Raw genomic sequence first — 27,527 nt, 5'->3', positions numbered from 1 at the left:
ATTTTTCCCATTTTTCCAGAAGAAAGAGGGAGTCGCCATCAAATTGGATGTCAAAGGTGCGAATGATTATACTCCCGAATGACATCAGATCATCATCACTCACAAGCCTAGGATTTAGACGATTTCACGTGAAACCAGAGAACAAAGTCACAGCATAGAGGAGACAGAGATACCCCGATATTGAGTTCATATAGCGCAGCAAGAGTCAAGTGCAGCAAAGACGTAATCTCATCGCACAAACTTCCAAAAACAAAATCCTTCATCCAAAATGCCAGCTAGAGATCCAGCAACTTCACCACATTTACCATCCACTTTACCTTCCAATCATCCCAGTTTCTCCCATGCATCTTCCCCAATCTTACCCACTCATCAACAAACCAAATCCCAAAATAGTCAACCTCTATCGCCACCAATCTCAGCTTCAGCTTCAGCATCCTCATTCTCAATTAGAACTTTAGCCTCTGCGAAAAACAACTCGGAACCTCCTACACCAGATCATCAAGGTGGAAACAGTTATTTCTCACAAGTATTAAGAAGAGTCAGCGGTGGTGTAGATTCAGGTCCGAGTGCATTACAACCTATGGATAATCATAGTGCAACGAATAACGGTTCAAGCCATAATGATTCTGCTGTCGGGATAAACTCAAAGAATGGCGGTGTGTCAAGGAGGAGAAGTGTTGATTGGAATAATAATAACAACAATAACAATAACAACCATCATGACGAGTGAGTACCTTTGTGGTCGTGTATATATTCTTTTCTCCTCAATCTTCCCATTCCCTTATCTGAGACATCGTTAGCATATACTGTTTTGATGTCGGTCGCCAAACTAAAAAAACAAAGACTCTTTATACTTATCACTTTGCAACCTTAATCTTCCCCAAACGCATATTCTCTTATCTTTTCGACTCATTTCACCTTCTTTTCTGTAGTATGAAAATAGTTCATAATTGTCAGATACCGTTGTGAACATGAATATAGACCATCCTGCTGATCACTCCTCTTCTCGTTCAGTCGATTCTCTCTTATTCCGCACACGCATTCTTCCAACACTTCCCAATCAATTCGAGATTCAACAGCAAGATTAGCGTCCATGTCATTCTCGTCTCGACCTAGAGCTATATCATCTGCTACTGGAGGGGGAGCAGGAGCAGGAGCAGGAGAATCCACTTTTAGTCATTTCTCACCTTCCAAATCACCATTAGCCTCCAAAAATGGATCGAATTCAGCTTCCAATTCCAATCATATGGCCGCTCAATCTGTTTCATCATTGTCAAAACCACATCGTCCCGCGAATCCCAGTCACCTCAACCCAGCAATTGCAGTTGGGGATAAATCATCTTCTCCAGAGGATGATCTATCAAAGAATGGAATGGCAGTTTCACCTTATACGGGTCAAAGATCAGGTCTTAGTATGATGTTAGAAAGAGCTAAAGAAGCTGCTGAAACAACGAGTGTAAATGGTATTGTTGATTCGAATGAGCACAAATCTCCAAGCAAACCTTCAAGTGTGACAGAAAGTGATGAACAATCAGGGGAGAGAACACCTGTTCCACATAAAAAACCACTTGCAGATCTCGACTGCGAAGTGATCTCATCATCGGCAAGCTCACAAGGAAATCCATCTAGACATGCATCAGCTTCTTCACTAAGACGATATTTAGCAGATGAGGTAGCTAGAGAAGATCTTGAACGTGCCAACGCTGATGAACATACTCCGTTACTTGGTGGAAATGTTGAAGGGAAGAAAAGATCTTGGGGTGGTCAAGCTCTATCAGATGTCAAAATATGGAAAAACAGTTTAGCTAAAGTATCAGCCAAAGATGTCGCTAAAGGCTGTGTCGTCGAACCAGTCAAAGCTATTCCTTCGGTCATTCTGGGTTTACTGTTGAACGTACTTGACGGTGTCAGTTATGGTATGATATTGTAAGTAAACCCGTTCCTTTCGATACTTAATGCCAAAACACTGACTCAACAAATCGCCAGATTCCCCGCAAATGCAGTGTTCGTTGATTTTGGTTCGTTAGGAGTCTCCATGTTCTTCATGTCGTAAGTTCCATCTTCCAATTCCAGTAAAGAGACAAGTTTGACAGAATGCCTTCGATACAGCTGTATTGTCTCTCAACTAGTCTTCTCTCTGGGCGGTAGCATCTTCCCAGGAGGTAACGGTTCCATGATGATTGAAGCTGTACCATTTTTCCATATCTTGGTGAATACTTTTGAGACCGTTATCGGCGACGACGTGAGTTAGGATCTGTCCCTCGAATCTTCATATTCAAGACTTTAGCTGACGTCAGCATCACGTCGTTCAGGATCAAGCTATTATTGCTACTACCATGGCAGCTTTCGCTTTCAGTTCCATCTTGACTGGTCAGTTCATTGTTACGCACTGGCTCACTGCCCCGCCTGTAAAGCTTATAATCCATTCCAGGTATTGTCTTTTTCTCCCTTGGAGCATTTAAGCTTGGTGGACTGATAGGTTATTTCCCTCGACACATCCTTGTTGGGTAAGCACTTTTTTAAATCTCTTCTTTCGCTTTCTGACATCTATGGATCGCTGATGAGGATATGCCGCGTATAGTTGTATTGGTGGAGTTGGTGTTTTCCTTATCGAAACAGGTTTAGAGGTCTCTCGAGGCTTGAAAGAAGAAGGATTCGAATACAATCTCGCTACCATCAAGATTTTCTTTGAATCTTCTCACGTCATAGCATTGTGGACCATCCCTTTGGCCCTCGCCATCCTCTTGAGAGTAATAACTCATTTCTGGCATCACCAACTGGTCTTCCCTGCATATTTCCTTGTAATACCTGTAATTTTCTACACGGTAGTTCTCATCGGAAGATGGGATATCGATTACCTGAGACAGACAGGATGGGTATTTGATGTTGGAAAAAGTACCCAAAGCTGGTGGAAATTCTACACGCATTTCGTAAGTTACCTCTCTCCCTCGGCTTGATATCGAATCTGACCAGAACGTACGACAGGATTTCCGTAAAACGCATTGGGAAGCGTTCTGGGCTGCTATGCCTACACAACTCGCTTTGGTGTTCTTCGGTATTCTCCATGTACCCCTCAACGTGAGTAACCCACTCACAGCTTCGAAATTTGCAAATGAGCTGAGGCCATCCAATCTATGTTCATATCAGGTGCCAGCTTTAGGCGTTTCATTGGGTGAAGATAATGTTAAATTGGATAGAGAATTGGTCGCCCATGGTTTCTCTAATCTTGCTGCTGGTTTGACCGGTACTGTGAGTTTGGCTAAGTTCAGTTGACTGTTTTTGAACAAATTGCTAATCGGTATGCTAGGTACCTAACTACCTTACCTACGTCAATACTGTTCTCTGTGAGTCTCGCCCATCATGGCTGTCGAGAAGATGCTGATCAACTTGACACCCACAGTCTACCGTGTTGGTGGAGGTTCCCGTTTATCAGGTCTCATGCTTGCTGCTGCTACTACAGCTGTCATGATGATTGGACCTTCAGTCATAGCGGCTCTGCGTAAGTGTACACCTAATCAAGAGAACGCAAAATCAAGCTAACACTGTCGTTCTTGGCTAACAGCTGTCATGTTGGTTGGAGCTTTGATTTTCGTCCTCGGTATAGACCTTGTGATTGAAGCTGTATGGGACACTCGAAACCGAGTGAACAAGTGGGAATACATCACCATCTGGGTTATTGCGATTGGTATGACAATGTGCGTACTCTTTTCGACACATTCTTGTAAGCTTTGCCGTTGCCAGAAAGGTTGATCGGATATTCCAATAGCTTCGACTTTGTCATCGGTTTACTACTTGGTGTCATCCTCGCTTGTATCTTCTTTGTCGTCCAAAGCTCCCGTCGAAGAGCTATTAGAACCGTGTTCAGTGGGGCTACAGCTCGATCGACCGTTCGTAGACCTAAATCACAGAGAGAATTTATTGTACAAGTTGGATCTCAAACCTATATCATGAAGCTCCAAGGTTTCTGTGAGTGTTGAACCAAATTGACCATCGCCGAAAGTGACTTATATGGGTCGCGCAGTGTTCTTTGGTACTATCACTGCTGTAGAGAACGAGATTCGACATCTGCTTGATCTTGCAAAATGGCAGCATAACCCCATTCGATTCCTTATTATTGATCTGCATTTAGTGCATGGCATGGATTATTCCTCGGCGGAAGCTTTCGTCCGTGTACAACGGTTATTAGCTGCTAAGGACGTCCTCCTGATCCTGTGTGGAGCGGCACCGAATGGACTAGTAGGAACTGCACTCCAATCTGTTGATCTCTGGGCAGATAGGGAGGGTACCAGGGTTGAAGTCTTCGCAGGATTGAATGATGCCTTAGAATGGACCGAGAACGCGTATTTGTAAGTTCAGCTGACGACAATCGATCACTTTAAGAAGCTAACCGGAGTTTCATGCAGGACTGCGTTCTACGAGAATCAACAGATGCTTGATCAAGACGTATCATCGACTCAAGGGATCGATTTCCCCAAAATAGCCAAACCTCCGTTCACGCTTGCAGAATCCTTCCAAAACTCTCCACGAAGAAGTCATCTTGTCAAAGCTGGTGGAGACACTTTACCAAGATGTAAGTCGACTCGTTCCCTTCATTTATCCGTACTGATACTTTTCCCGCTGTACAGCTGCATTCCCATCGCCCCCTAAACCTGAACCCTCGTCATTACCTGATTTCTCAACAATGCAACCTATCCCATTACTATATCAGACATTTGGATCATACCTAGACGAGTCATCATCAACAGATCAAGAATTCCTCAATGATTTAGTGCCTTATTTCAAGAGAGAGTCAATATTATCGGGAGATACGTTATGGAATCAAAATGATCCTGGTGATGGGTTATACGTGATCGAATCAGGTTGTCTCAGAGCAACTTATTTGTATGATGATCACACCAGTCTAGTTCAAGAGACGATGGTAGCTGGTACCATAGCAGGAGATCTAAGTACTTTGAGTGAAACAAAAAGAAATTGTACGGTCGTAGCTGAAAGGGATTGTACACTTTGGAAAATGGATCAACAAAGTTTACAAAATTTAGAAAATGAAAAATCGGAAACTGCTAGAAAATTCATCAAAATCGTTTTGAAAGGTTAGTCTGCCTTGTCTCTCTTTTTTTCCTTCTACCACTCTTTGGTTTATTGATTTATTGAAGATGTGCCGATATACATGTTGAATGATGCTGATATCGTTTCGACTTCTAGCTGTCGCTGAAGAACATGAAGTTTTAAGTTCACATTTGATGACTGTCCTGTCATAAGCATGAGAGAACGAAAGGTGTCACAACGAAAGACGTCCAGAGGAGGAAAAGAATACAAGTTGTATCATACGATTAGTAGCTTGGTATAGTGGAGGAAGAATTTGATGTGAGATGCAAAGATGGGGGATAGGAGATGGTAGCATGAGCATGGTGTCCTAGATTCAAATAACAATAAAATGCATGGTATCGAATTTTGACTTTGGCATCATCTCTCTTGTATGTGAGCTAGAACCAGAGTCGAGCTTTGTCCAAGGACCAGTATCATGCCATCTTAGTTTCCACGCCGTTGCACGTACAAAGCATGCTGCTACGACACTATCATGCACTGCAAGGGACCCCGTTATTCCTTGCGCGGTCAAAAGTAGACAGCATTCGTCCGTACTTCTCTGACACACACACAGAGAGAACCTGTCTAATCAAACGATAAATTCAATCTAGCGTCACTCTAGATACATGATACCTAATGTGTATTTTGATCAAGGGGTTTTTGGGGTGCATCCAAGAATCTTTTCGAGTGAGGCATATTAGGATCGTGGCAGTTTTTCCATAGATTGAATATATGGACATGTCCTCTCTTGTCTTCTTTCACATTGGAGCTTCGGACTATCACTTTTCGCCAGCCTGCGTCCCTTAGACTGAACTGCAGTTCAGATCTGTAAAAAGATGAATCATTTGATGGTCCGGTTTGAACGCTTTTACCACAAAACATATTCCAAACGAAACGAGACGAAACGAAACGATCCCTTGTCTCAGATCAACGGCATCAAGCGTTTCCGCTCGAGAAAAGTGATGACAATCTTCATTGGATCTTCGTTCTGCGGGGAGATGAGAGGATCTGTCAGACTCACACGTGTTCTACTTTTTATCAGAGTCGAGGTGGTTTTCCAGTTCATCAAATTCAGACCGAGAATGTCGGATGCAAAGGATCTTGACTTGTCAGAGCAGGAGAAATGGACACAATATATGCTCGACCTCGGTGTTGCAGTAGGTGCCATGTACCCTTGTACGGGTCTTGCTCTTAGAGTTTCTCATATGGGAATCGGTACTCCGAAACTGTATTTCTGCACACTCCCCCAATCAACTAAACCCAGAGCTAGAGCTGAAGGGTTCCCGCTGACCATACGGGGTATCGATCAAATCAGACAAGGGGCCGGATCTATGAATTGGGAAAAAATATAGAAAATCAAATCAAATGAAAAGAAAAAAGGTTCAGAGACATGATTCGTAAGTCTTGTTCTAAACCCCCCCCCCTTGCCCATTGGTCCTGATCAACATAAATTCAGGGATATCTGGAATCTCATGTCAGCGTAACCACGGTCAATGGTTTCTATCGGATGGGAAATTTTGACTGATGTCTAAGGTTAGGAATTCGATCGTTCCTCATTTCCTGTCAAGCTCCAAACCATACTTTATCAAGGACCACAAAAGCATGACTAACGGTTTACGGACGCATGGTATGCTATTGACCTGTACCTATTCCTATTCTGGACTGTGTTTTGTGTACAAAATACAATCAATTCAAACCCTCTGATATTCCGCGCCATCTTGATCATGATTCAACTTGCCCCGAGAGGGGATACGAGATGAATCCAGCTAGCTTACTGACAGTGAATTAGCAGTGTATTTTGATAGACGTAATATTACATGATAAATTTTGCATAGAGTTCATAAAATTTATTGAACTAGACCATGCTGCTTGGGATTGTTGTTCGCAGGTACCTGCATTGGACATCTGGGGTCGATCCAGGTCCAATCCCATCCCAACAAAAGCCTCTGTCGATCTGCACATCACCGCCTCATAGCAAATACCCCCTTTTCTAAACATCATTATTGTAAACCAGAGAAAAGACCAGAGCCACAATATGACTATGACCATCCGCTTTCAACGGGGTTTAAATGACTTGCTTATTATAGTAACTTTTTCTTTCCTATTCGTTGACTTTTCGTTCCTGAAATTCTGTTGAGAGGTTGCCGTACAAAACAGAACCTAGGTCAAATCCGGTCCGGCCCAGCATAGAGCAAGCAAAGCCAGAAAAACTCTCTTAAGATCCCCCGGCTCGCGCTCTCTGTCGCAAGCAACAGCGCATCAACAACCAACAAATCGAAAGGGCTAGAAATTATCTCATAAAGAACCAATAACGATATAAAAGGGTTATTATTACTGAATCTAAAAGAAACAAACGCGGAAAAAAAGAGACAAACCAGAAGGAGGCACAAGGCAAGAGGGGTTCTTCTGTTGTTTTTGCTTTCATTCAGAAAATGAGATGAGAAATGAAGAGACAGTTTTACATAAAAATGAGAGTCAAGTTTTTTCTTTTTCTCTAGAGTTGTAAAGACCTAATAATCTGTTCTATTCGTAAGACCATATTAATCCGAAAACGATTCAACAGGAACAATCTCTGAGTATCAATCCCTAGAAAAGTCCTTCTCCTCTTCCGCATCTTTCTGCACGATTCAAAGCGAGGGGGTTAAGGGACGCGCCTTCCCTGTTTGTCTAGTATCTATCGTCTTTACTCCAAAACAAGCAAAGCAAAAGAAAGTTACTGTAATAAAAATTGTTCCTATTTCCCTAGTACCATCCTATCCTATAGGCTATCAATTTCTTTAGTAACCTCACTCATTCACTCGGTCAGTGGCTTTTCAACACGCTTCCAACTAAACTGAAAATCCCCCCTTTTCATGTTCGTTAATGTTGGATCCACAAATTTGTTCAATATCAATAACATTAGAGATAGATAGATAGATTGCCATAGTCAATATCAAGATCTACTACATATCACATTTGAAAGACCGTACTGTATAGGAAATTGGGCACTTCGCGTCTCATTGAAAATCATACTTGGAAAATCACATAGAAGAAGTAGAGGGTACTCTAAAAGGCCTTCTCAAACCATACACAGCATCGACCTATCAATCAATCCAATTATCAAACTCTCCACGCCCTTGTTGCTGCAGGTTTCATAAGTTCGTTGGACAATAACAGATCATCTTTGCGGAATTCAAGTCAGAAACGGATCAGAGAATCCTACCTTGGCAGAATCAGGATAAACCGTCTGCACAAGCCGTCGGATTCTTCGCCCTTGGAAGTTCTTTTCATCAAATTATCTAATCCCTACCCAACTCATCATCACTTCGTCATTCAATTGTGGTAGTTGACAAATCGGACTTGTCGGATCTTTGTGTATAGAATACTGATTGGAAATCAAATAGAAGCTAGACGATTTAGATCATATTGGAAAGGAGAACTTTGGTTTTGGATCAATCAGGACAAGATCAAAGACAGAAACAAAGATAAAGACGGCCTTTGACATATTAGACGGACAAAAGGAGCTGTTCTAGAGCATACGTGAGTAGACAATATCTGTCAGGGACCAAAAGATACGAAAAATGTTTGCCTGAATCTCTCTTACCTTTACTTTTTATTCAACAGACGACACTCTATCCTGTTGACACTTTCGACGTACATCCACTGTTCAAGTAGTCCTTTGGAGGATAACAGCAAAATTCACAAAAACGAGGAGATGAACGATCAACATTATTCATCTCAAGCTGGAGGTTATGATGGTAGAGGTGCCCCCGACGGGAGAGAAAGGAGAGACCAAGTGAGTAGTCTCATTTTACAAATGTTTCATTTGCGCCGTTTTCGCCGTTTTCTTCAAAGTCCAAGTCGTGAACCCTACTTGTTGTTGTTTTTGATTGCTTCGACGGTAATTCCGAATTTCTTTGTTTTGATCTTTACCAATTAAGACGCGATGTGATCTCGGAAAGTGGGATCCGATCAGTCTCCGTGTTTTCTTTAATTGTCTGATGGTGATGGCGATGGTGATGGGGAGGGTGATATGATTTCAATTACGCTTGGGGCTCGATAATCTATCATCCGGTCGGGTCGAAGAGACGGAACATCGACTTGTTGCTTTGATACTAAAGGGTCTATCTACCTCGACGAGAGGAAGGATTAGTCGCTTGGACCCCCATCTCATCACATCATCTCATCATCGAAGGAGGGAGGGAGCACAGGCACTCGATTTAGCGTCGTCTTAAGGATACTTTTCTGTCCTTGATTGAACACGTCAATCATGTCATGTCACGGATTCAAAGGTCAACTCGTTTTGTGTTTTGTGTGTATATGGCGGTGCGCAGAGTGGGATCAGAGATAATTCGGAAATGTAAATTAGGGACTTTGATCATCACAGAAGTAAATGGGTGGGGGAGGAAAGGTGCAAAGGTGCAAAGGCCCTTTTCAGAGTTGAGCATTGAACACGAAGATCGGACGGTTTGAACGGTTTTAGATGGTCCGGATAAACCTTTTCTCCCTATTTCGAATTATCTTGTCTTTCATGACGAGCGAATCGATGAAAGATCATCCCTTTATTTGGACCGTAGAGCGTATTTTAGCATCCTTTCCGTACATAACCCGTTTTATCGCCCCTCTCAATCCTTCCCCCACTTTCTAATCAAGAATGACATGACCGTGAATTCGGAATTGCTCAAAACATTTCTCTTGCCTCCCCCACGTTCTTTATCCAATGTTGTGGAGCAAGGATCCTCTAATATTATATAAGTGTCGTGAGGATGGCGATTCTCGCTTCCCCGTTTGAATCTGGTTGTTGTATCAGATTGCTTGCCACAAGCAGCACCATCATCATTAGCATCGCATAAAACATCACCTTTGAATGGCTACTCGGTTCTCCTCCTTTTCGTATTTGATGATTCCCTGTTCATGACTATATAAACAAGAGATCATCTGGCTTACCTACTCCCCTTGTTCCTCCCATTCCATCTTTACTCCCCACTCACAGTACCAACAACAACAGCAACAACAACAGACATATCAACAACAACCGCCACCACAATCACCTCCTACCTCAGCATCACCTTTTGCTTTTGCACCTCCTCCACTTTCATCAATACCGGGTTCTGGTACTTCTCGACCTACATTTCAAGCTCATCATTCGGAACCTAACGGCACCAGCCAGCAATACTCATATCAACAATATCAACAGAAACCAGCTGCACCAATGCATCACAACACGTACCCATCATATGCCACTAGTGCGCCAATGGGTTACAGATCTTATTCAGGAGAAACGGAAAGACAATCTCCGATACAACCTCCACTGACGCGTACACCAAGTTTAACAATCGTACCCACAAGTTCAGTCCCCTCTCAATCAAGTCCAATGACTTCGAGTCCTTACTCTCCATATCAACGTCAAACCCCATCGAACCAATATGGCACTCCAGGCAACCAAATGCAAACTTCGCCAAGAGCGGGTGCTTACCCACCACCTAACTATTACACAACGCCTTACTCCTCTCAACCCACCTCCTCAGATATGCCAAGGTCATTATCTTATCCATCAGCATACTCTGCAGCACCGTACCCAACTTATCACCCATCAATCTCGGCACCCTCAACTTTGCAACAACCCCCTCTGTTGAGACACAACACTATGGCTGCGCCGACGATGGGTATGGATATGAGACAAAACCCAAATCTCGGTTACTCGTTTGCAAATAGGTTACCGTTGGTGGATAGACCTTTCAAGTGTGACGAGTGTGTTCAAAGTTTCGTGAGTATTTTAATCTTCCCTTGTCACGGTTGATGCATACTAACATGTACTTTGTCAGAACCGTAACCACGACTTGAAACGTCATAAGCGAATCCATCTGGACGTCAAACCATTCGGATGTGACAAATGTGGTAAAACGTGAGTTACCGTTCTGGCGTTACAACTCTATCTTTGTACTGACCAGACCATCGAAACACGCAGCTTTTCTCGTAAAGATGCTTTGCGACGACATTGGTTGGTGAAGGGATGTCGAGGAGAAGAAGGCGCTACCGCTCCGATCAGTAAGTTATGCTTCTATAGATCGACCAGTGATCAATCCTCAGTGCTGATCTTTGTTTGCGCCCTTTCTCAATTGACTTTATTAGCTCCAATGTACCCAATCAATTCTCAGTCCCAGGTACCCGCATTATCTCCGCCCACCCCTGAACATGCCAATATCTCACCGATGAACCATTCACCCAACACTGGTCTTCCGTCGACAATGTCATTCTCGCATCCTTCGGCACCACCTGCATTGTCAACTTTACCTCCTCGAGACTCTTCTGAGACTTCTCAAATCATTGTTACCCCTGATGAGATTGCACAACAGCAGCAGATGTCGCGATCAATCAGTGATATGGGTGTACCACCAGCTCTTGACGAGCCACTAGTGATTGACCCTTCGTTTGGTCAAAACGGACGAAATGCCGATGCGTCAGGTGGTTATTTCGAAGGCGTAGTCGGAATCAAAAATGATGGTACAGCAATGATAGATAATGGATCAGAGCAATCTTCACCTTATAATAGATTCCCAAATTCACCATCTAACCCTAACCATCATCATCCATATCGTCGACCTTCAGCCATGCCTTCACCTGGTCGACAAATGTCATCACCGACTGTCCCGATTGGAAACAGATCTTTCGCTCCAGGAACCTTAGGTGCGGACGGTAAACCCGTCTTTGCAATGCCTTTTACCCCCACCGGTCAAACTTATAATTTGCAACAACATGATGGTTTACTTGCTCCTCCGCTTGAGACTGGACAAAAGATGGAGAAGACAATGAGCGCAGATGGTATGCCAGAGTCATGGCAAAGATGGTGAGTTTATGGATTTAGGTTACGCACTTAATCGTTGTGACAGAATATTGACGCTTGTAATCTGATTTCAGGCATCGACCGTCGTTTCCCTTCCCCCCTCCTCCAGGTGTTGGATTTACCTATGATCCTTCAAGTCCCATTGACGCAGCAGGACAAGGTTACAGCCAATAGTTGATATGCGCGTCATTTCTGCTGTGGTGGCTCGTTTAATTATCCTCTCTTCAAATCCTTATTCATCACCCCTTTCTTTTCTTCTCATAGTGTATACCTACTTCAATGCTACATACGTTTTCAACTATTGGTCTATTTATCCGTTTAATGCTATATCCCTTGGTACGATGTTCCTCGTCAGTTTTTCATTTCTTTTTCCTGGTTCATCGGGAACTTCTTTTTTTGGGTTTCTCAGTTCACATCATCTGTTTCTGTGATCATTAGTATCTTTTCGGTCGGCATGGATTTTGTTCTTATAGTAGTGTTTCTTTCGGATTTGCTTCGTTTACGTTTTGTTCTTTGTTTTCGTATCGACGTTGGTATAAGTTCTTTAGTTATTGTTTCGGAATTAGGGTTATTTGATCTTGATCTTGCTAGATTTTTTAGATCTCTGGATATGAATGCATCTTATCGCAGTTGGTATATTTGCATTATGCGAGTAATGTATTTAGAAGATATGTGCAGGTCATTAGTACAGCAACCATTCTTAATATTCAAGGGCTTTCGTTCAGGTGTGACATGATGGTGGCGCGTTGTACATGAGACGGATATTCACAGTACTCGATGAGCAGTGATGAAAGGATATGTGTATTCTCAGCTTTCACGAAGCGTTATGTCATAGGACCTCCTCAAACCTGAGTGGTCTTCATACTGTCAAAGGAGCATTGCACCCCTTTGTACCCTCGTTGTGGTCCTTTGATACTGCAGACCAAACGGCTGATGCGTTAGAACCTGCTAAATGACCTACTTAAGCGAGCTGAAGTCTATGTATACTTTCCTGGCATTGTCTGTCATCCTTCCTCACACGTTCTCTCAACAGCTCCCACACACTACATCGACACTACATACCACGAATCTCATCAACACATCGAGCCCTCACAACTCGAGATAAAGGGAGCTCTGTATACCCAAGATGGCAGCAGTCGCCACTCTCCCTTCTTCAACCCTGCAAGCTGACACTGGAGTTTCTATACCTTTTCGATGTCGAGACCTAAGAACTGGTAACGAGACGATCGTGTCTTCTAGTTACAACACTACAAGCGACTGTGGACCAACAGCGAGTATCTCAACTAAGATCAATTGGTGGAACCTACCTGATTATCTAAGATTACCTGACGTTTCAAGGGATGATACGAATTTAAAGAAAAATATAGATAAAATCTGCAAACAAGATGAATCTTTTCAAGTCACTTTACCACCTGATGTAGCATTTGAGATATCGAGAAAGAGACGAGGATATGAAAAAACATTTGAGAAAATGACCAAAGAAGACGGTCCAGACAAAGTCATTGACGTGATGCAACATGTCAAAAAACAGACTGAATCATTCGTATCTGATTGGTCTAAAGGAATCATTCAACCAAATACCGATATATCAGACACTAAAACTGAGATCAATCCTTTCAACGTGGAAGATTTCTTTGAACTAAGACCTGATTTAGCTAGATCAACAGAAGTCAGACAGGCAGTCAAAGGTATGTTTGAAAATTTGGACCAAGGTAAAGTCACTGGATTTGGATGCAATCTGGATACTACTTCTACCAAACGAATGAAGAAGTTGGAAGAGGATTTGGACACCACTATCAAGAGGTTAAAAGGAAGAGAAAAGGCGTTTGGTTATGATAAATGGCAAGGAGACAGAATTGGATCTGCGAGAAAATCATATGTTAAATGGTTAACGCATGCCACAAGTGGAACTGAAACAGACGATAACAAATCATCAAAACAAACACCTTCTTCTTCTCAAGGTAAGGATACTATGACGGGAAGTAATTCCAGTTCTTCAACGACTGTGAACGGGAAGAAGGAAACACCACTGAGTCTACTCAATCTCGATACGCTTCTTGAGTTTGTACATCTCGCTTCAGATCCAAGCATACGAGCGGCAGTTCAAAAAGCTATAAAAGGCGAATCATGCAGTGTCAGCGTTTCAGAAGAAGATTCCATGAAATTAATTCAATCTCATACACTTTCTCAAGAAACAATTTCAAAGCTGGAAGAAGAAGGAGAAGAAGATAGTATTCGCGATTTCATGAAAGCTAAAGTCCAAAGAGTCGGAAAATCATTAGCTAAATGGGGAAGCTTGAAAGATACTAGTAAAGATGATAGCACTTCTATTCCCACCACTAATGATCAAACCAATCATCCACCTTCTTCTTCGTAAGCTTACCCTTTTCTAAGGTGATCGTACTGTAGATACGTATGTACTGATTATCCTCTTTCACTCTGATAATCTCTTGCAACCATGTCTCCTCTCCGATTCCGTCTCTTTTATTCGGCTCGATTTTTCATTTTTCATCTTATTTTGGAAATGGTGCATGAATTCTGTGTATATCACACATTAAGATTTATGACCAATCCCAATCCCAATCCCAATCCGTCCTCTGGTACAAAATCCCCAAAACATGGGTTTTCCGAATCTGATCTTACTGATACAGCAATAACTACACGTAATTTACCAACATTGCTATCAGCCTATACTCATCCTGACACATCCTCATCGATTAGAGATTTCCTATACGAAGAGCTTTCTCCACACAGTCCTGCAATCTCCAAAGCTCTCTTATCTATCAAAGATGGTGATCATAATATTTCCTTGAAACTCCCTTCGGATTTCTCTACTGTCTTAACTAATAAAGATTCAGAGATGACCAATCTCATGGCTCAAGCTCAAGCCAAGGGACCAAGGGAGTTTGAGCTGGCTGATACGATGGAGAAATTCACACTGAAAATGGCTGAACAGAATTGGACTATCGCTCATGGTAGAGGAAAAGGTCGTTCGGGATCTTCAATAAATTCTCGTCCAGGTGGTTCTGATTATTCATTAAAATTCAACACTTCTTCTGATACCACCAAATTAGTGGACGGATTGACGAACGATCAGCTTTCAGCTATTGAACACGAAACTAAACGAACTACAGATTTCTGGGATCATGATAAATACGAATTGTATTCCGCTGCTTTGAGAAGGGTTTATGGAAAACAGGGTTTACCTGATTCAATGGCTGAAGCTCTCAGAAGTCATAAAGGTTGGTCTACGTGCGCAAGTTCGACCAATGATAGTTATTTGAATAGCTTAGCTGGTGGGTATGGTGATTTTGAAGAGTCATCAGGAGTAGGCGGTCAGGGGGTAAGTACAACGCCAGCAATGGTATCTACAGCGGCATGAATAAGAAGTACCTTTTCTCCGGGATGTATCTTGTAGCACGAGCATCCAGAGCTAAAGAATGCAGACACATGAGTTGGCTGAGCACCTGTCATTGGTCATTGATGATTTTCTGGTTCGCCTACGTATAGATCAGATTTCTTGATTCGTGGGCAGCTTGAGATAGGATTTGTTTACAGTGTTCATATATCATCTATAATGCAAAGTATCTTTCAATTCCTATATCACATCTATCTATCGGGAATCATCATGATCGTCTCGGACCTGTTACAAAGCATGACTTAAAGTCCTTCAGTAAGCTTTTCAACAGGTAAACCCTCCCATGATATCTGGTATACCTTATCGAACAAGGGGTATGCGTCGATTCTATTTCTGGATTTAAGGAAGATATGGATGTCTTTAGCCTGTGATGATAACCAAGATCAGCACCCCATATACGAAAGGGGAGATGATGGAAACTTGAACATACAGTGTGGATACCTTGTAATTCTGTTTAATCGCACAATTAGCTCCAGCCGCGCACGGAAGTTAGTAGCTGACTTACTTTGTCCTTTCAACATATCTTTCTCTAATTGATCAAAAGGCTATTGAAGGTTTGGGTATCGTTAAAATCATTGACAGAGCAGACATTCAATTTAAAACTCACCTTCTTTTCCTTGACGAATGCTTCCGCACATTTCCTGTTCCTACCTCCCAAGCCTAATCCCGAACGATCAGCCGCAAGCTTTACACGCATGCCTGAGTAACTCACAAGAAGTGATCACATCCGCTACACCTGCACTTTCTTGCAAGAAGGACTCTTCTTTAACATTATCGAAGAACTCTATGCAGAAATGCTTCATCTCAAGCAGACCAAGTCGCATGATGGCGGCTGAAATGATTTGCGAATACATCAATTTAGCCGTATAATGATACGAAGACATGCGATGAAGACAAGGAACTAAGGCTGTACTCACCCTTCGAATTATTACCATACTCCAATCCATCGATGAAACCAGCAGCTACAGCCACGATGTTCTTAAGTGCACCACAGAGGGACACACCAGCGACCTAGGACATTACTGTCAGATTTCGGTAGGACGAAAAGGACAAGATACAGGTGGACCTACATCGTCAATGAGCTGTACTCTGAAATTAGGAGTTTCTGATAACCCCCCGAAAACAAATCAGCTTGTGATGTGCGGTGCAGTATCGCTATGACCATAACTTACGGAAAAGCTTTTGCCAGAGTTTACCATCTTCTTCAGTCCTATATCCGATAGTGGTTTCTGAGAATCTATCGATAGCGACTTCATTTGCGATATTTGCACCACTCAAGGCGGATGTGGAGATACCTAGCTTTTCTTGAATGACGTCGGCGAAAACATGAATGTTCTCTCCTTCGACTCCAACTCCCTTTGATCGACAAAGTCAGCTATTGAGATAGGATGAGAAGCTAGGTACCAGATCGCAGCGCCCTGGCACTCAGAGATGGAAGAAGGCGTAGGTGGAAGTCGAGAACGTGTCGAAGGGTTCCGAGACTCACCTTGATAAGTGTGATTGCTTTGGCACCCTTTTCAACCTTACCCTCTAATTGTTCTAAAGTTTTACTGAGGACTATTCATATCACTTAGCACATATTCAAGATTCGCATTGATCATTATTCGCATCAGATGATCCTCGCAAAGGGTGGGCATGAAAATTGACAGGAAGAAGGGGAGACAGTACAAGTGAATGCGGGACTCACACTGATGAGGCATAACGAATACAAGCGCGGTAGCACCTTTTACAGCTTCTACAATATCAGGAATAGCAACCACATTTTCAGGTAATTTGACATCTGGAAGATATTTCTTGTTTTCATGATCGGTATTTATGATTTCAGTCAATTTACGTCCTTCGTACTGTACGTGTATCGATATGACATTGATTTCTCGTCAGCTCAACCCTTTTCGATTTTATCGTATAGGTGAATTCCAGAGTAGATCCAGGGTGCCTCATGTCTACCAGATTATAGGAAAGCTATGTGAAGGGAAAGAAACAAGTCCGAATATCACTCACGTCCTCTTCGAACACCCAGATGGGTACCTTTGATTCGTCGAATATATCATTATGGTTCTTGACGTTATTTCCAGCGATTTTAGCGATTGCTGAACCCCTATTTACTTCATTAGCATTATATCAACCTGTGCAGTTTCTCCTTGTTCTTTCATCGCAGATCGCGTAGATCAGATGCCATGCACCGCCAAAAGGAAGCAGTAAAGGTAAGACACTCACCAGTTACCTGAACCGATGATAGCTACTTTCTCTTTACCCATTATGATCGCCGTGCTAAACGTTCTTGATACAGGGGAGAACGTGGAAGTGAGGAATGTGGGAGTTGATCGAAAGAGAGAAGGAGTGATAGAGCGTACGGCTCTCGATGATGTGTTGAATAAAGAAGTGATGATGGGCAACTTTTAAAGAGAGTGATACCTTCGTCTGCGTAAGTAAGTGTTGATAAGCCTCCTTGAACTGATGCAATTGATGTCATGTCCCATTTCCTCCCAAACATTTCACTTGTCATTCCAACTTTTTTTTGTGGGGGGAAAAGGGGGATCGAGTGATAAGCGGTAAGAGATAAACTATGACAACATTCTATGGGATAATCGGCAATGGTAAACTTTCCCACGATCGCTCTTAAGCCCAAGGAACACCATAGGAAGTAGCAAGGACGCATCCTGAAATACGCCTATGCTCTTCTCCATTGATTATAATAATAATATGACAAGAATGTGAAGACAGTCAAACACCATAGGACATCTCTGAATTCCCGACTTGAATCGAGCTTATGCCGTTCACGTTCCTTGCGGATAAGCTGGGGTCTAGAACGATATAGCGCTCAATCGGATTAATCGAGATTTCCCGATCTATGCTGTTCTCTTTAGTGCGGAGGACATGAACACCATAGGCCACTAGATAACCCCGACGACAAGAGCTCTCTATCCCTTTCTCATATGTTCATAACCCCGAGATAGCACAAGGAAAACAAGAAAAATGCATTGGAAAACAATTGATCATGTTAATGTTTGTTCTAAAGAGATGAACTGCTGCACTATATATTCTTCTTTTTCTCTACACACAATCCTCATTGTCAAAATCCAATCGAATAATACAACTAGATGATTCGAACATCTACCATCTCTTCTCACCCTCGTAAGCATCATAGAACTTCTTCAAATCCTCAACATCATCTTTTGATCCAAGGAATACTGGACATCTACCGTGAATGTTCTTGGGGACGACGTCTAAGATTCTTTGAGTTCCAGTAGTGGCCACACCACCTGCTTGCTCAGTTAAGAATGCCATTGGGAAAGCCTCGTAAAGCATTCTCAATTTACCTGATCGATGAAATTGAATCCGTTAGCTCCACTATCGTCGTGATTGCCTAGACGGTAATATATGCTAAGAGAGATAACTCACCATCTTTGCTCTTCTTGTCATCTGGATAACCGAAAATACCTCCGTAAAGCAATGTTCGGTGGACATCAGCAACCATTGAACCGATGTATCTTGCAGAATAGGGTTTGCCGTTGGCGGGGTATTTGATGCTTTCGAGATATTTGTTGGTGGGTTCATAGAAGTGTAACGAGTTTCCTTCGTTGAAAGAGTAGATTTTACCTCGGGTGGGGATTTGGATGTCTGGGTGGGTAAGGATGAATTCTCCAAGAGCCTAAAGGGAAAGCCAAGAAGATATCGTCAGCTCGAGCCTAGATGTTGGAAGATTTGCAAATTATGTTGAAGAATGCTCACCTCGTCAAGAGTGAATCCATCTACACCTTGTCCAGTGGAGAGCACAAGGTTACAAGACGAACCATACCTGTTCAACCAGTCAACAATGTGACATCAGCTCTGTACTTCTTTGGGTCTAACCATGATCGAATAGCTATTCTTAGATCGAGATACTCACATGGTGTAACCAGCAGCTACTAAGTCTTTACCAGGTTTCAACACGTCTTTGACTGACTTGTTCGATGGGTCCTCCTGGCAATTCAATGGATATCTGTTAGTATCCGTTTATTTGAGACTGCGACACAAGTGATCTTGTTATAGGAACAAATGACACTCACAACTTTGTAAACACCAAAGATTGTACCGACATTTACACCCGCATCGATATTTGATGAACCATCAAGAGGGTCGAAGACACAGGCACTAGATGGTAGATGAGAGTCAGCAGTTGATCATCATTAACCTCCTCCAACGGTCTATGATAGGAGATATATTTCCGCGATATATAATAGATTTTCGACTACTTACTAAGTACCTTTTGACCCATTGACGATGATAGCATCATCAACTTCTTCTGAAACCATGACACTACATTTGCCTGAAGCTCTAAGGGCGTTTACCATGATATCATTTGATAACACATCAAGTTTCTTTTGGTCTTCACCTTGAACGTTTTCAACTCCGGCTAACCCGACCAAGTTGATAAGTCTCGCTTTTCGTACATTTGATGCGATGTATTTGGATGTGACCTATGAGTGGTGATGAATAGCGAAAGAAGGGTAAGAAGAGCGAATTCAGAGGTGAGGAGAGTTAAAGAACGATTTCATCAGCCTGCCATCTCCTTATACAACCCCTTCCCTCCTTTCATTCTACGTACTAGAGCAGAAGCGACTACTCACTTGAATAGCAATCAATAACAAAGTCAAATCACCACTGGCTTCCGCACCCAGATCTCTTTGTCTAGACAAGATGTGTCTTGTGAGAGTAATCAAATCAGTTGAAGGAGGTTCAAGATCCGCTCCGAGGTTAGTTTGAGTAGCCATTTTTTTCCTTTTGTAGATCTGTTGTTACGAATGTGGAGAGTGAGTAAGTGGATGTGCTTTGTTGTATGCTTGTTGTTGTTCTGCTTAAACGATCGTTATTCTTTGAGATGGATCTTGGGATGCCTTATAGAAGAATGGAACGGAAGAGAAAAGAATGGATAATTGGAAACGGATATTGAAAGACAACTTTTTGTATGGTATGGTATGAGCAACACGGCATATAACGGACCGATCAAACCGTTATAGCCAGATTGTTCGTCACTTCACATTCACCCTGAGATCACCCTAGGCTATCATCCGGGCCGTGATTGCAGTGGCAAGTTTTGTTCCGCTATGATATCGGTACAATTGATCGGGATAAATCGGTAGTATCCTGAATTAAAGCAATTTAGAAATGGGGAACTATGAGTATGCTTGATACGAAGGGCAGCTTTTCCACAACCGAGAAGCCAGAAAGATGATGTTGATGCATTGCATGACTTCATGATGAACTGCGAATCTTCCTATACCCTATACCCTATACCCTATACCCTATACACACCCTAGACTAGTTTATGGTTCGCTATACCATTCATATTCTACTCTTCTGAGAATGCAGATGCGTCTACGACAATGAAACAAACGTCATCAGTCAATATATTCTGTTGATTCCTAGGATTGAAAAAGGAGAAAACAACCTGAATGATCAAGGGGAGTGGTGACATTCCCGTGGGGTGAAAAGAGAAGTTATCCACTCACCTATCACATCGTCAACTCTCAAAATCATTCTTACTACTTGAGTAGCCAATAAGAATTGTTGTCGTTTCGAGATTAAAGGATCGTAAACGTGTTGTGTTCGCATGTCTGTAACATCGTTATGGTAAATTAACCCGCAAAAGGCGAATTTTATTCTGTCGAGCCCATGACTCACCATTCTCACCCTTTCCAAGACAGTCAATACCTAATCTGGGATTACCTTCTGTGACTTGTCTCGATTTCACATCGGCAAGTGTATCGATAGGTGATAAACCAGAGTTTTCAGCCAAAGCAAGAGGAATGGCATCGAGAGCTTTTGAGAATGCTCGCATGGCATATTGCTCAATTGAAGGAATCTACGTTTCAAGCTTATACTGTCAGCGCAATTCACATAAGTCATGAAAAGAGGCATGATTGATTCCTTATGTCACTCACCTCGTCGGCCTTTTTAGATACAGCAATAGAAGCACAAATTTCTGCTGCACCGCCTCCATATACTACTCGGTTGTCTTTTACCAAGTTCCTTACTACACAAATAGCATCATGAAGAGCTCGTTTAGCCTCATCGATGATCTATAACGGGGGTGTAGTCAGCCTTGCTCCAACACAAAGGGCAAACCATAACCTTCTACTCACCATCTTGTTACTTCCTCTAACGAAAACGGTTACAGCCCTGGTGTTTGCACATTCCTCAATGACCAACATCTTGTCTCTAGTGGTACCGAAAGTAAGTTCTCGGACAAGACCAGCCCGACCAAGCTTATCGGCGGAGAGGTCTTCGAACCGAGGAACGATTCGTCCATTGGTAGCAATAGCAATGAGCTAGAACATTTGATTGCATAATGAGCTCTGCCCATCCTATATTGAAGGAATAGCTCACCTCGATCTCGGGTCCACCGACCCATCGAACAGCCGGCAACTCGTTTTGCATGAGGAGATGGTTCGCTTCATCGTCGAAACCCCATTGACAGATAACGAGATTGGCTCCAGTGTCTTTGACCCTGATATGCGAAGACAAACGTCAGCAATATATAATAGTGATGGTCTGTACGTAGCGATCTAGATAATGATCTTGTGTTTCCTCAAGTTTTCGCTTGCTACCGTCGTTTCATCCAACTGTGACCCCAACCAACAACTCCACTCGAGATTTATATCACCCGCATCCTTGTTTCAAGCCTATTACTTCCACAAGCACTCTATTTCGAAATACGTAGGCGAACCTCGACAGTGAAAGCGTAGGAGCAGATATGAGCGGATACAACTCACATTTTAATCATATCCAAGAATTTTTCTTTTTCGTATTCTCTCAATTTCTTATACTCTTCAACCGACTCAATATCCAACTTGTGTTTTGTTTTAGGTCTTGGAGGTTCGAATGGACAAGTCAAAATTGCTATCTTAGCGTCTCTTACCACTGATGGCATTTGAGGATGTGACATGTCTTTATCCACTACTACACCTTTTACTAAAGATGTGTCTTCAAGAGAACCACCGACTTTTCCATCTACTTTGATCAATTCGAAATCGACATCTCTTCGAGCCAAATCTGCGACTGATAGTACTGCATCCACAGCTATGTTTGCGAATTTATCATGAGCGATTGAGACGCTATCATCGGACATGAATCAGCTTCAGTAGTCTTTCTTTATGACGCTCTTAATTCTCACATTTTACTTCCTAAACTCGTTTTAGCAGTCTTGAAAAGGTTGGAAGTATCTTCTTTACTGAATTCAATCTATAACCGCCGTAAGGAATCGGATTTTTTGTCAGCCGTAACTCTCACCGAGCTATTCGATTCTACGGTAGAATTTAAGTGACTTACCTTATCTGCTACTCTATCAAGTTCCTGTATGGCTACTTCACATGCTTTCTCATAACCATCCGCGATCCTGATAGGGTGAATACCTCTATCCAGTAAATCCAAAGCTGATGAAAGAAGGGCACCGGCAAGAACTGTATGAACGTACAGCCAATGGTCAGCATCATCCTTTTAACGGAGGTATGTGCCATGTGATGCAAGCAAGTGAAGAAGGATTCCGGCGCTTCGTTGAAGTTGGGACTATTTGACTCACCAACAACACCAGTAGTACCATCACCAATCTCATCATCCTGTGATTTGGAAACTTCCACTAGTAATTTAGCGATTTGATGTTCTACTTCCATTTGACCCAATATCGTAGCTCCATCATTAGTTACTGTTATATCTCCATCGGGCGAGATGAGGATCTTGTCTAGTCCTAATGCGTCAAGACATGATGTTAGAAATTCCTCAATTGCGATCGATGGATGAATTATGAATGGAAAACGCACCACGAGGTCCAAGCGATGATTTGATGATATTGGTAACTACGATGATCCGGAATTTATCAGTATATCCTCTTATTGAGGCTTTCCCCCTGTATCAGATTTTGGTTGGTTGATTCGCTTACCAGCTCGAGCAGCAAGGATATGACTCTGATCCCCAAACGTTATGTCAGCTTGAGTCAACCAGGACTTCAATCGAGAAGAAAAAAGATAAGTTGCTCACTCTTATAGCTTCCAATCCATGAGTTCTAACCTTTTTACCTTGTTCACTACATCATACAGCAGTATCAGCTTGATGCTTATCCTAGTCAAAACGGTTCTGTCAATTGGCGGTCTGACCTACCGAACAATGATGAATGGTCTTCCATTCTAAATCAACGAACATTAATCAGCTTACTTCCGGCCGCTGAAAGTTCAGTGACATACCTCATCTTGAGCGTATACTGCTGATCCAGGATCTATCTGACCTACAGACATTTTGTATATACTTTTGGGTGCTGTTTTGACGAAGCGAAAGTAAGTGAAAAAGACTTCTTTCTTATCGAATGTCCATAGAAACGAATTAATTGTTCAAAAGTAATTTGGGAAAGAAGCACGATGACATTCCACGCGCGAGGCAAATTAGGCGTACCTCATCGCCAGAGACGGAGCAGGCCTAAACTGTATCAGGAGTGGAGGTCATTCGTGAAAAGTTCGAATTAGGATAGGAGACATAAACCACAATATGTCAACAGAAAGAATCGCTCTACTCGAAAGTGCATTTGTGTACACCATAATAGCTTGCAAGAAGAGACGAGAGGATCAGGATGACTACCCAGAGTAAAGGAAAACAACCTATACGAAATGTTCTCAGCGTACAAAGCAATTCCGTGAACGGAAAGGTCGGCGAACCATATAAGATGAGAATAACTTCAGGTGGAAGTATATCATCTTATGTAGATTTCGCAGTGAAATTCTTGAGTGTGAGTGGTCTTATCACTGTGACAAAATCTCGAGGCTTGATGTGAAGCTTATTGATGCTCATACAATCCTGGCTCAATATGTAGGACAATCCACATACTCCATTGATCCTCCATACTCTCCCACCCCCTCCTTCGTCTGACCCACTCTCTCAAACCAATAACGAGGCAGGACCTTCGAAGCTCAAATCAACAACATTACTGCCGTGTACAACTGCCATACCTAGACTCATCTCAGTAGCTGAGATCGTGAAGAGAGCGTATCTAGCTGAGATGCGTCAGAGTAAGAAAGGGAAAGGGATATGGCAGTATACTGAATCGTCATTATATCATCCTTCTCAAATTACGCATACAAGTGGAAATAGCAAGGGAACAGAAGAAAACAGCTTAGAAAGGGTATTAGGTGGTAAAACAAAGTAAGTTCACCACTTCTTCCTGCTACATCGGTGGGAATAGAGAAGGTGACTTGATGCTGATGTAGATTGGATAGGCCAAAAATGACACATCATCCTTATCTTTCTATAACGCTCTCAACAAAACCATTAGGCTTAGAAGAAAAGAGAAATGTAACGATGCAGTATGTACTGGTCAAAAAGAAGAATAGGGGTAAGAAGGGAAAAGGTAAGACTGCTGATCAAGGAGATGCAGACGAGGAAGAAGAGCAGCAAGTCCAACATGTCGAAGTCGCCGATGTCGATAGGGGGTTAGCAGGGTCTGATACAGCCGAACTCGCTAAAAAAGGAAAGGAAAGAGAGAAACGCCCTGCTACTGCTCCAAAGGGGAGATCTGTATTGAAGAGGGGCTCAGATAGCGAAGATAGAGTAGGAAAAAAGAGGAAGACTTAATTGGACTAGGAACCCATTAAGTGAATCCATCAGCGAGTTTACCCAACTTGTTCACAGCAGTTTGAAGCGTGGCATTTTCACTTACGAAAGGAGTTGTGCATAATGGTGTGCGATGTAAATGTAATGATGATATAATGCCTAGTGCTTCCGCCATATGATATATGCTACAAATGTTAAACTTCAAAATCTCCCGGATATATGCTATTGAATGACCCGTCTTTTCGGTATTCAGCTGAGCCCTAACCCAATGATTCCCTCCATACCAACGACTTTGACTTTCCCTAATCTTTGCCCTTCATTGAGACTTGACTTTTGTGTCTTTTTGATCTTCACGATGATTGGTCATTCCACGGTGTATCCTTTTCACGATTTTCAGTTAACAGGTTTTGATGATAATTCCCTTTCCACCACTTGACCTTCAATCTTCAAATCTGGTTTTCTACCTGGTAATTCTATTTTCGTTTCCACTCCATTTCCTTCTTCCAGCTGATTTGCCCATTCCAAAGAAGGGAATTCCACATCGAATCTGATATACATATCGCCTTTTCTTTTGGTTCCACGAATTGTCATTCCTTCCCCTTTTATTATCCATATACTACCTGGTTGGATCATCCTTTCACCTTTTCTGGATGTGATCTTGATTCCTCTACCGTCTAAATGGATGAATAGTATACGTGAGAAACCAAGTAGAGATTCGGAAAGTCTGATTGATATTAGTATTTGCAGTGATCCGGGCGAAGATGGTTGAGGTCTGAATGATGGATGAGGTAAATGTCGAATGAGGAATATTATATCACCTGCCGGTATGTCAGGCTGTAAGTGTATAGGAGGATAATCTGTCAGCAAATTTGCCCCAACTATGATTGCTTCGTCTTCACTAAAGTGTGGCCTCGGTGCAATATCGAGTAGAATACTCACCTCTTCATCACCCTCCCCTCTCAATGCGATTCTCTCCCCATCCTCGGTACCAGGATCTATCATAAACTCTATCCGTTTCTTTTCTTTGACAACTTTTGATCCTTTACATTTCTTACATTTCTCTTTATCACGTATTTTCTTTCCCTCGCCATGACACGATGGACAAGGTGATTTGACTTTTCCAAGTAAACCAGGAGCGATCTGGAATATAGCGATTATGTCAGCTTGGGGTCCGAGAATATACAAAACATCATTACGAGCGAAATGATTCTTCTAAGCCCTTTTCAGGCGGGAAGGAATGCTCACATGTCTATCGGTGAATATTGTACCTTTTCCTTCACAATTACCACATTCTTTAGGTTCTACACCTGGTCTTGCCCCTGATCCTTTACATCCACCACAAATCCTGTCTCTTTCTAAACTCATTACGACTTTTTTACCTTTAAAAGCATCTTCTAAACTTATATCGTATGGAACGATCGTATCTCTTCCTTTTGATGGTTTACGTCTTTGTCTTGAGCTTGACCCACCGCCCATATCAAATTCGAATCCTCCGCCCATACCTCCGAACATTGAAGCGAATAAATCGTCCATGTCCATATCTGGACCCATACCTCCGCCTCCTCTAGGCGGCCCATCAATCCCATGAGCATCGTAGGTTGCCCTCTGTGATATGGTGTGATCAGAAGAGATTCACGTTTTGACCTACATCATGATGCTATAAATTGGGGAGTATGCACTCACATCGTTCGGATTCGATAATGTCTCATAAGCTTGGCCTATCTTCTGGAATGTTTCGTGAGCTTGAGGGTCGTCTGGGTTCTGTGGAAGTTTATCGTCAACTTGATATGAGCATTCTGAATAATCCAAATAGAAGGCTTACCTTGTCCTATTGGAGAGTCACAGCACATGTCCTGTAGTCAGCAATGAGATTCACATTCATATTTTTCCATATCGCATCTCGCTCACAGGGTGATGTTGCATAGCCTATAAGTACGCGGTCAGCAGAGCGATCAGAACAATGAGATCGGTTCTCATGCTTACTTTCTTCTTGTAGGCCTTCTTGATCTCCACATCACTGGCATCAGCCGATACTTCTAGCAGGTCATAATACGTCGAGTCGGCGACCACTGATCGACGAGATTCGATGATTTATCAGTTATGGCTTCATTTGTTGGCCCCCATTCTTGACTCACTCTTGTTATCTGATTTCTAGGTCAGGGTGCTCTCTAAAGTCCCTCTATGTGTGAGTCAATTTGTGGATATCCTTTTGCTAATATGATCAGGAATGCTTTCTTGCTCTTATTGTCCTTTTGAACATCTTCATTCCCCTTCTACTTCGTCATTTGATTCTGATGTTACCAAAAAATCTGGCCACCACGTGGCTATTTCACTTTTTTTCGGAATTGAATGATAAAATCGGCTTTGAGTGTTTCACTTGACTAAATGGGGGGAATGAACAGATTACCGGGACTTTCCCCATTGAAATGCCGGGAATTTGATTTTTCAGAGCGGATAACGGATACATCCACCATACCATAGTAAACCTTCGTCATCTTCTCCCCACCCAACCCTACTTTTTCTTTATCTCTCATCTCTTCACTTTAACTCTTTTCGTTTCTTTTTGACCCAGTAACCTCAGCTTGGCTTCCCTTATCCTGCTGTCCATACCTCAATAAAACCAGT

The 27,527-nt window shown here is 42.4% G+C and overlaps 9 protein-coding genes across 9 annotated transcripts; 5 read left to right on the top strand and 4 right to left on the bottom strand.

Moving 5' to 3' along the window:
- Window positions 1-268: 268 nt before the first annotated feature.
- On the top strand, window positions 269-5,258 carry IL334_003129 (uncharacterized protein; the record flags this gene model as incomplete). Its single annotated transcript, XM_062934865.1, has 17 exons — window positions 269-726; window positions 1,015-1,926; window positions 1,987-2,049; window positions 2,110-2,242; window positions 2,313-2,370; window positions 2,432-2,507; window positions 2,582-2,930; window positions 2,986-3,078; window positions 3,148-3,249; window positions 3,308-3,344; window positions 3,401-3,499; window positions 3,563-3,695; window positions 3,767-3,966; window positions 4,022-4,346; window positions 4,404-4,570; window positions 4,626-5,090; window positions 5,203-5,258. 17 exons carry the CDS (start codon window positions 269-271, stop codon window positions 5,256-5,258), a joined length of 3,726 nt encoding a protein of 1,241 aa, XP_062790916.1.
- Window positions 5,259-8,779: 3,521 nt separating this feature from the next.
- IL334_003128 (uncharacterized protein) lies at window positions 8,780-12,082 on the top strand (the record flags this gene model as incomplete). Its single annotated transcript, XM_062934864.1, has 6 exons — window positions 8,780-8,860; window positions 10,058-10,831; window positions 10,890-10,969; window positions 11,033-11,112; window positions 11,197-11,911; window positions 11,983-12,082. The coding sequence occupies 6 exons, from the start codon at window positions 8,780-8,782 to the stop codon at window positions 12,080-12,082; spliced, it is 1,830 nt and encodes a 609-aa protein (XP_062790915.1).
- A 952-nt stretch (window positions 12,083-13,034) lies between these two features.
- On the top strand, window positions 13,035-14,285 carry IL334_003127 (uncharacterized protein; the record flags this gene model as incomplete). The annotated part of the gene is made up of 1 exon (XM_062934863.1): window positions 13,035-14,285. One exon carries the CDS (start codon window positions 13,035-13,037, stop codon window positions 14,283-14,285), a length of 1,251 nt encoding a protein of 416 aa, XP_062790914.1.
- Window positions 14,286-14,471: 186 nt separating this feature from the next.
- On the top strand, window positions 14,472-15,290 carry IL334_003126 (uncharacterized protein; the record flags this gene model as incomplete). Its single annotated transcript, XM_062934862.1, has 1 exon — window positions 14,472-15,290. The coding sequence occupies one exon, from the start codon at window positions 14,472-14,474 to the stop codon at window positions 15,288-15,290; it is 819 nt and encodes a 272-aa protein (XP_062790913.1).
- A 278-nt stretch (window positions 15,291-15,568) lies between these two features.
- On the bottom strand, window positions 15,569-17,584 carry IL334_003125 (glycerol-3-phosphate dehydrogenase (NAD(+)); the record flags this gene model as incomplete). The annotated part of the gene is made up of 12 exons (XM_062934861.1): window positions 15,569-15,691; window positions 15,757-15,776; window positions 15,832-15,871; window positions 15,934-15,986; window positions 16,039-16,158; window positions 16,244-16,337; window positions 16,397-16,431; window positions 16,499-16,682; window positions 16,813-16,883; window positions 17,014-17,170; window positions 17,328-17,424; window positions 17,544-17,584. 12 exons carry the CDS (start codon window positions 17,582-17,584, stop codon window positions 15,569-15,571), a joined length of 1,035 nt encoding a protein of 344 aa, XP_062790912.1.
- Window positions 17,585-18,440: 856 nt separating this feature from the next.
- IL334_003124 (uncharacterized protein) lies at window positions 18,441-20,080 on the bottom strand (the record flags this gene model as incomplete). Its single annotated transcript, XM_062934860.1, has 7 exons — window positions 18,441-18,646; window positions 18,729-18,978; window positions 19,059-19,125; window positions 19,216-19,289; window positions 19,376-19,460; window positions 19,566-19,786; window positions 19,937-20,080. 7 exons carry the CDS (start codon window positions 20,078-20,080, stop codon window positions 18,441-18,443), a joined length of 1,047 nt encoding a protein of 348 aa, XP_062790911.1.
- A 578-nt stretch (window positions 20,081-20,658) lies between these two features.
- On the bottom strand, window positions 20,659-23,596 carry IL334_003123 (T-complex protein 1 subunit epsilon; the record flags this gene model as incomplete). The annotated part of the gene is made up of 15 exons (XM_062934859.1): window positions 20,659-20,684; window positions 20,819-20,923; window positions 20,991-21,171; window positions 21,251-21,388; window positions 21,452-21,637; window positions 21,696-21,816; window positions 22,082-22,423; window positions 22,483-22,550; window positions 22,638-22,768; window positions 22,888-23,052; window positions 23,126-23,161; window positions 23,245-23,269; window positions 23,343-23,388; window positions 23,463-23,488; window positions 23,546-23,596. The coding sequence occupies 15 exons, from the start codon at window positions 23,594-23,596 to the stop codon at window positions 20,659-20,661; spliced, it is 1,647 nt and encodes a 548-aa protein (XP_062790910.1).
- Window positions 23,597-23,925: 329 nt separating this feature from the next.
- IL334_003122 (uncharacterized protein) lies at window positions 23,926-24,923 on the top strand (the record flags this gene model as incomplete). The annotated part of the gene is made up of 3 exons (XM_062934858.1): window positions 23,926-24,081; window positions 24,166-24,494; window positions 24,560-24,923. 3 exons carry the CDS (start codon window positions 23,926-23,928, stop codon window positions 24,921-24,923), a joined length of 849 nt encoding a protein of 282 aa, XP_062790909.1.
- Window positions 24,924-25,295: 372 nt separating this feature from the next.
- Window positions 25,296-27,436, bottom strand: IL334_003121 (uncharacterized protein; the record flags this gene model as incomplete). The annotated part of the gene is made up of 8 exons (XM_062934857.1): window positions 25,296-25,736; window positions 25,842-26,042; window positions 26,148-26,507; window positions 26,586-26,663; window positions 26,725-26,730; window positions 26,811-26,828; window positions 26,886-26,971; window positions 27,409-27,436. 8 exons carry the CDS (start codon window positions 27,434-27,436, stop codon window positions 25,296-25,298), a joined length of 1,218 nt encoding a protein of 405 aa, XP_062790908.1.
- Window positions 27,437-27,527: the final 91 nt, after the last annotated feature.

The sequence above is a fragment of the Kwoniella shivajii genome, chromosome 4 (genome assembly GCF_035658355.1).
Source record: "Kwoniella shivajii chromosome 4, complete sequence".
In the NCBI taxonomy this organism is placed as follows: domain Eukaryota; kingdom Fungi; phylum Basidiomycota; class Tremellomycetes; order Tremellales; family Cryptococcaceae; genus Kwoniella; species Kwoniella shivajii.
The sequence above is the reverse complement of the archived record's forward strand: the minus strand, read 5'-3'. Positions and strand labels throughout refer to the sequence as shown.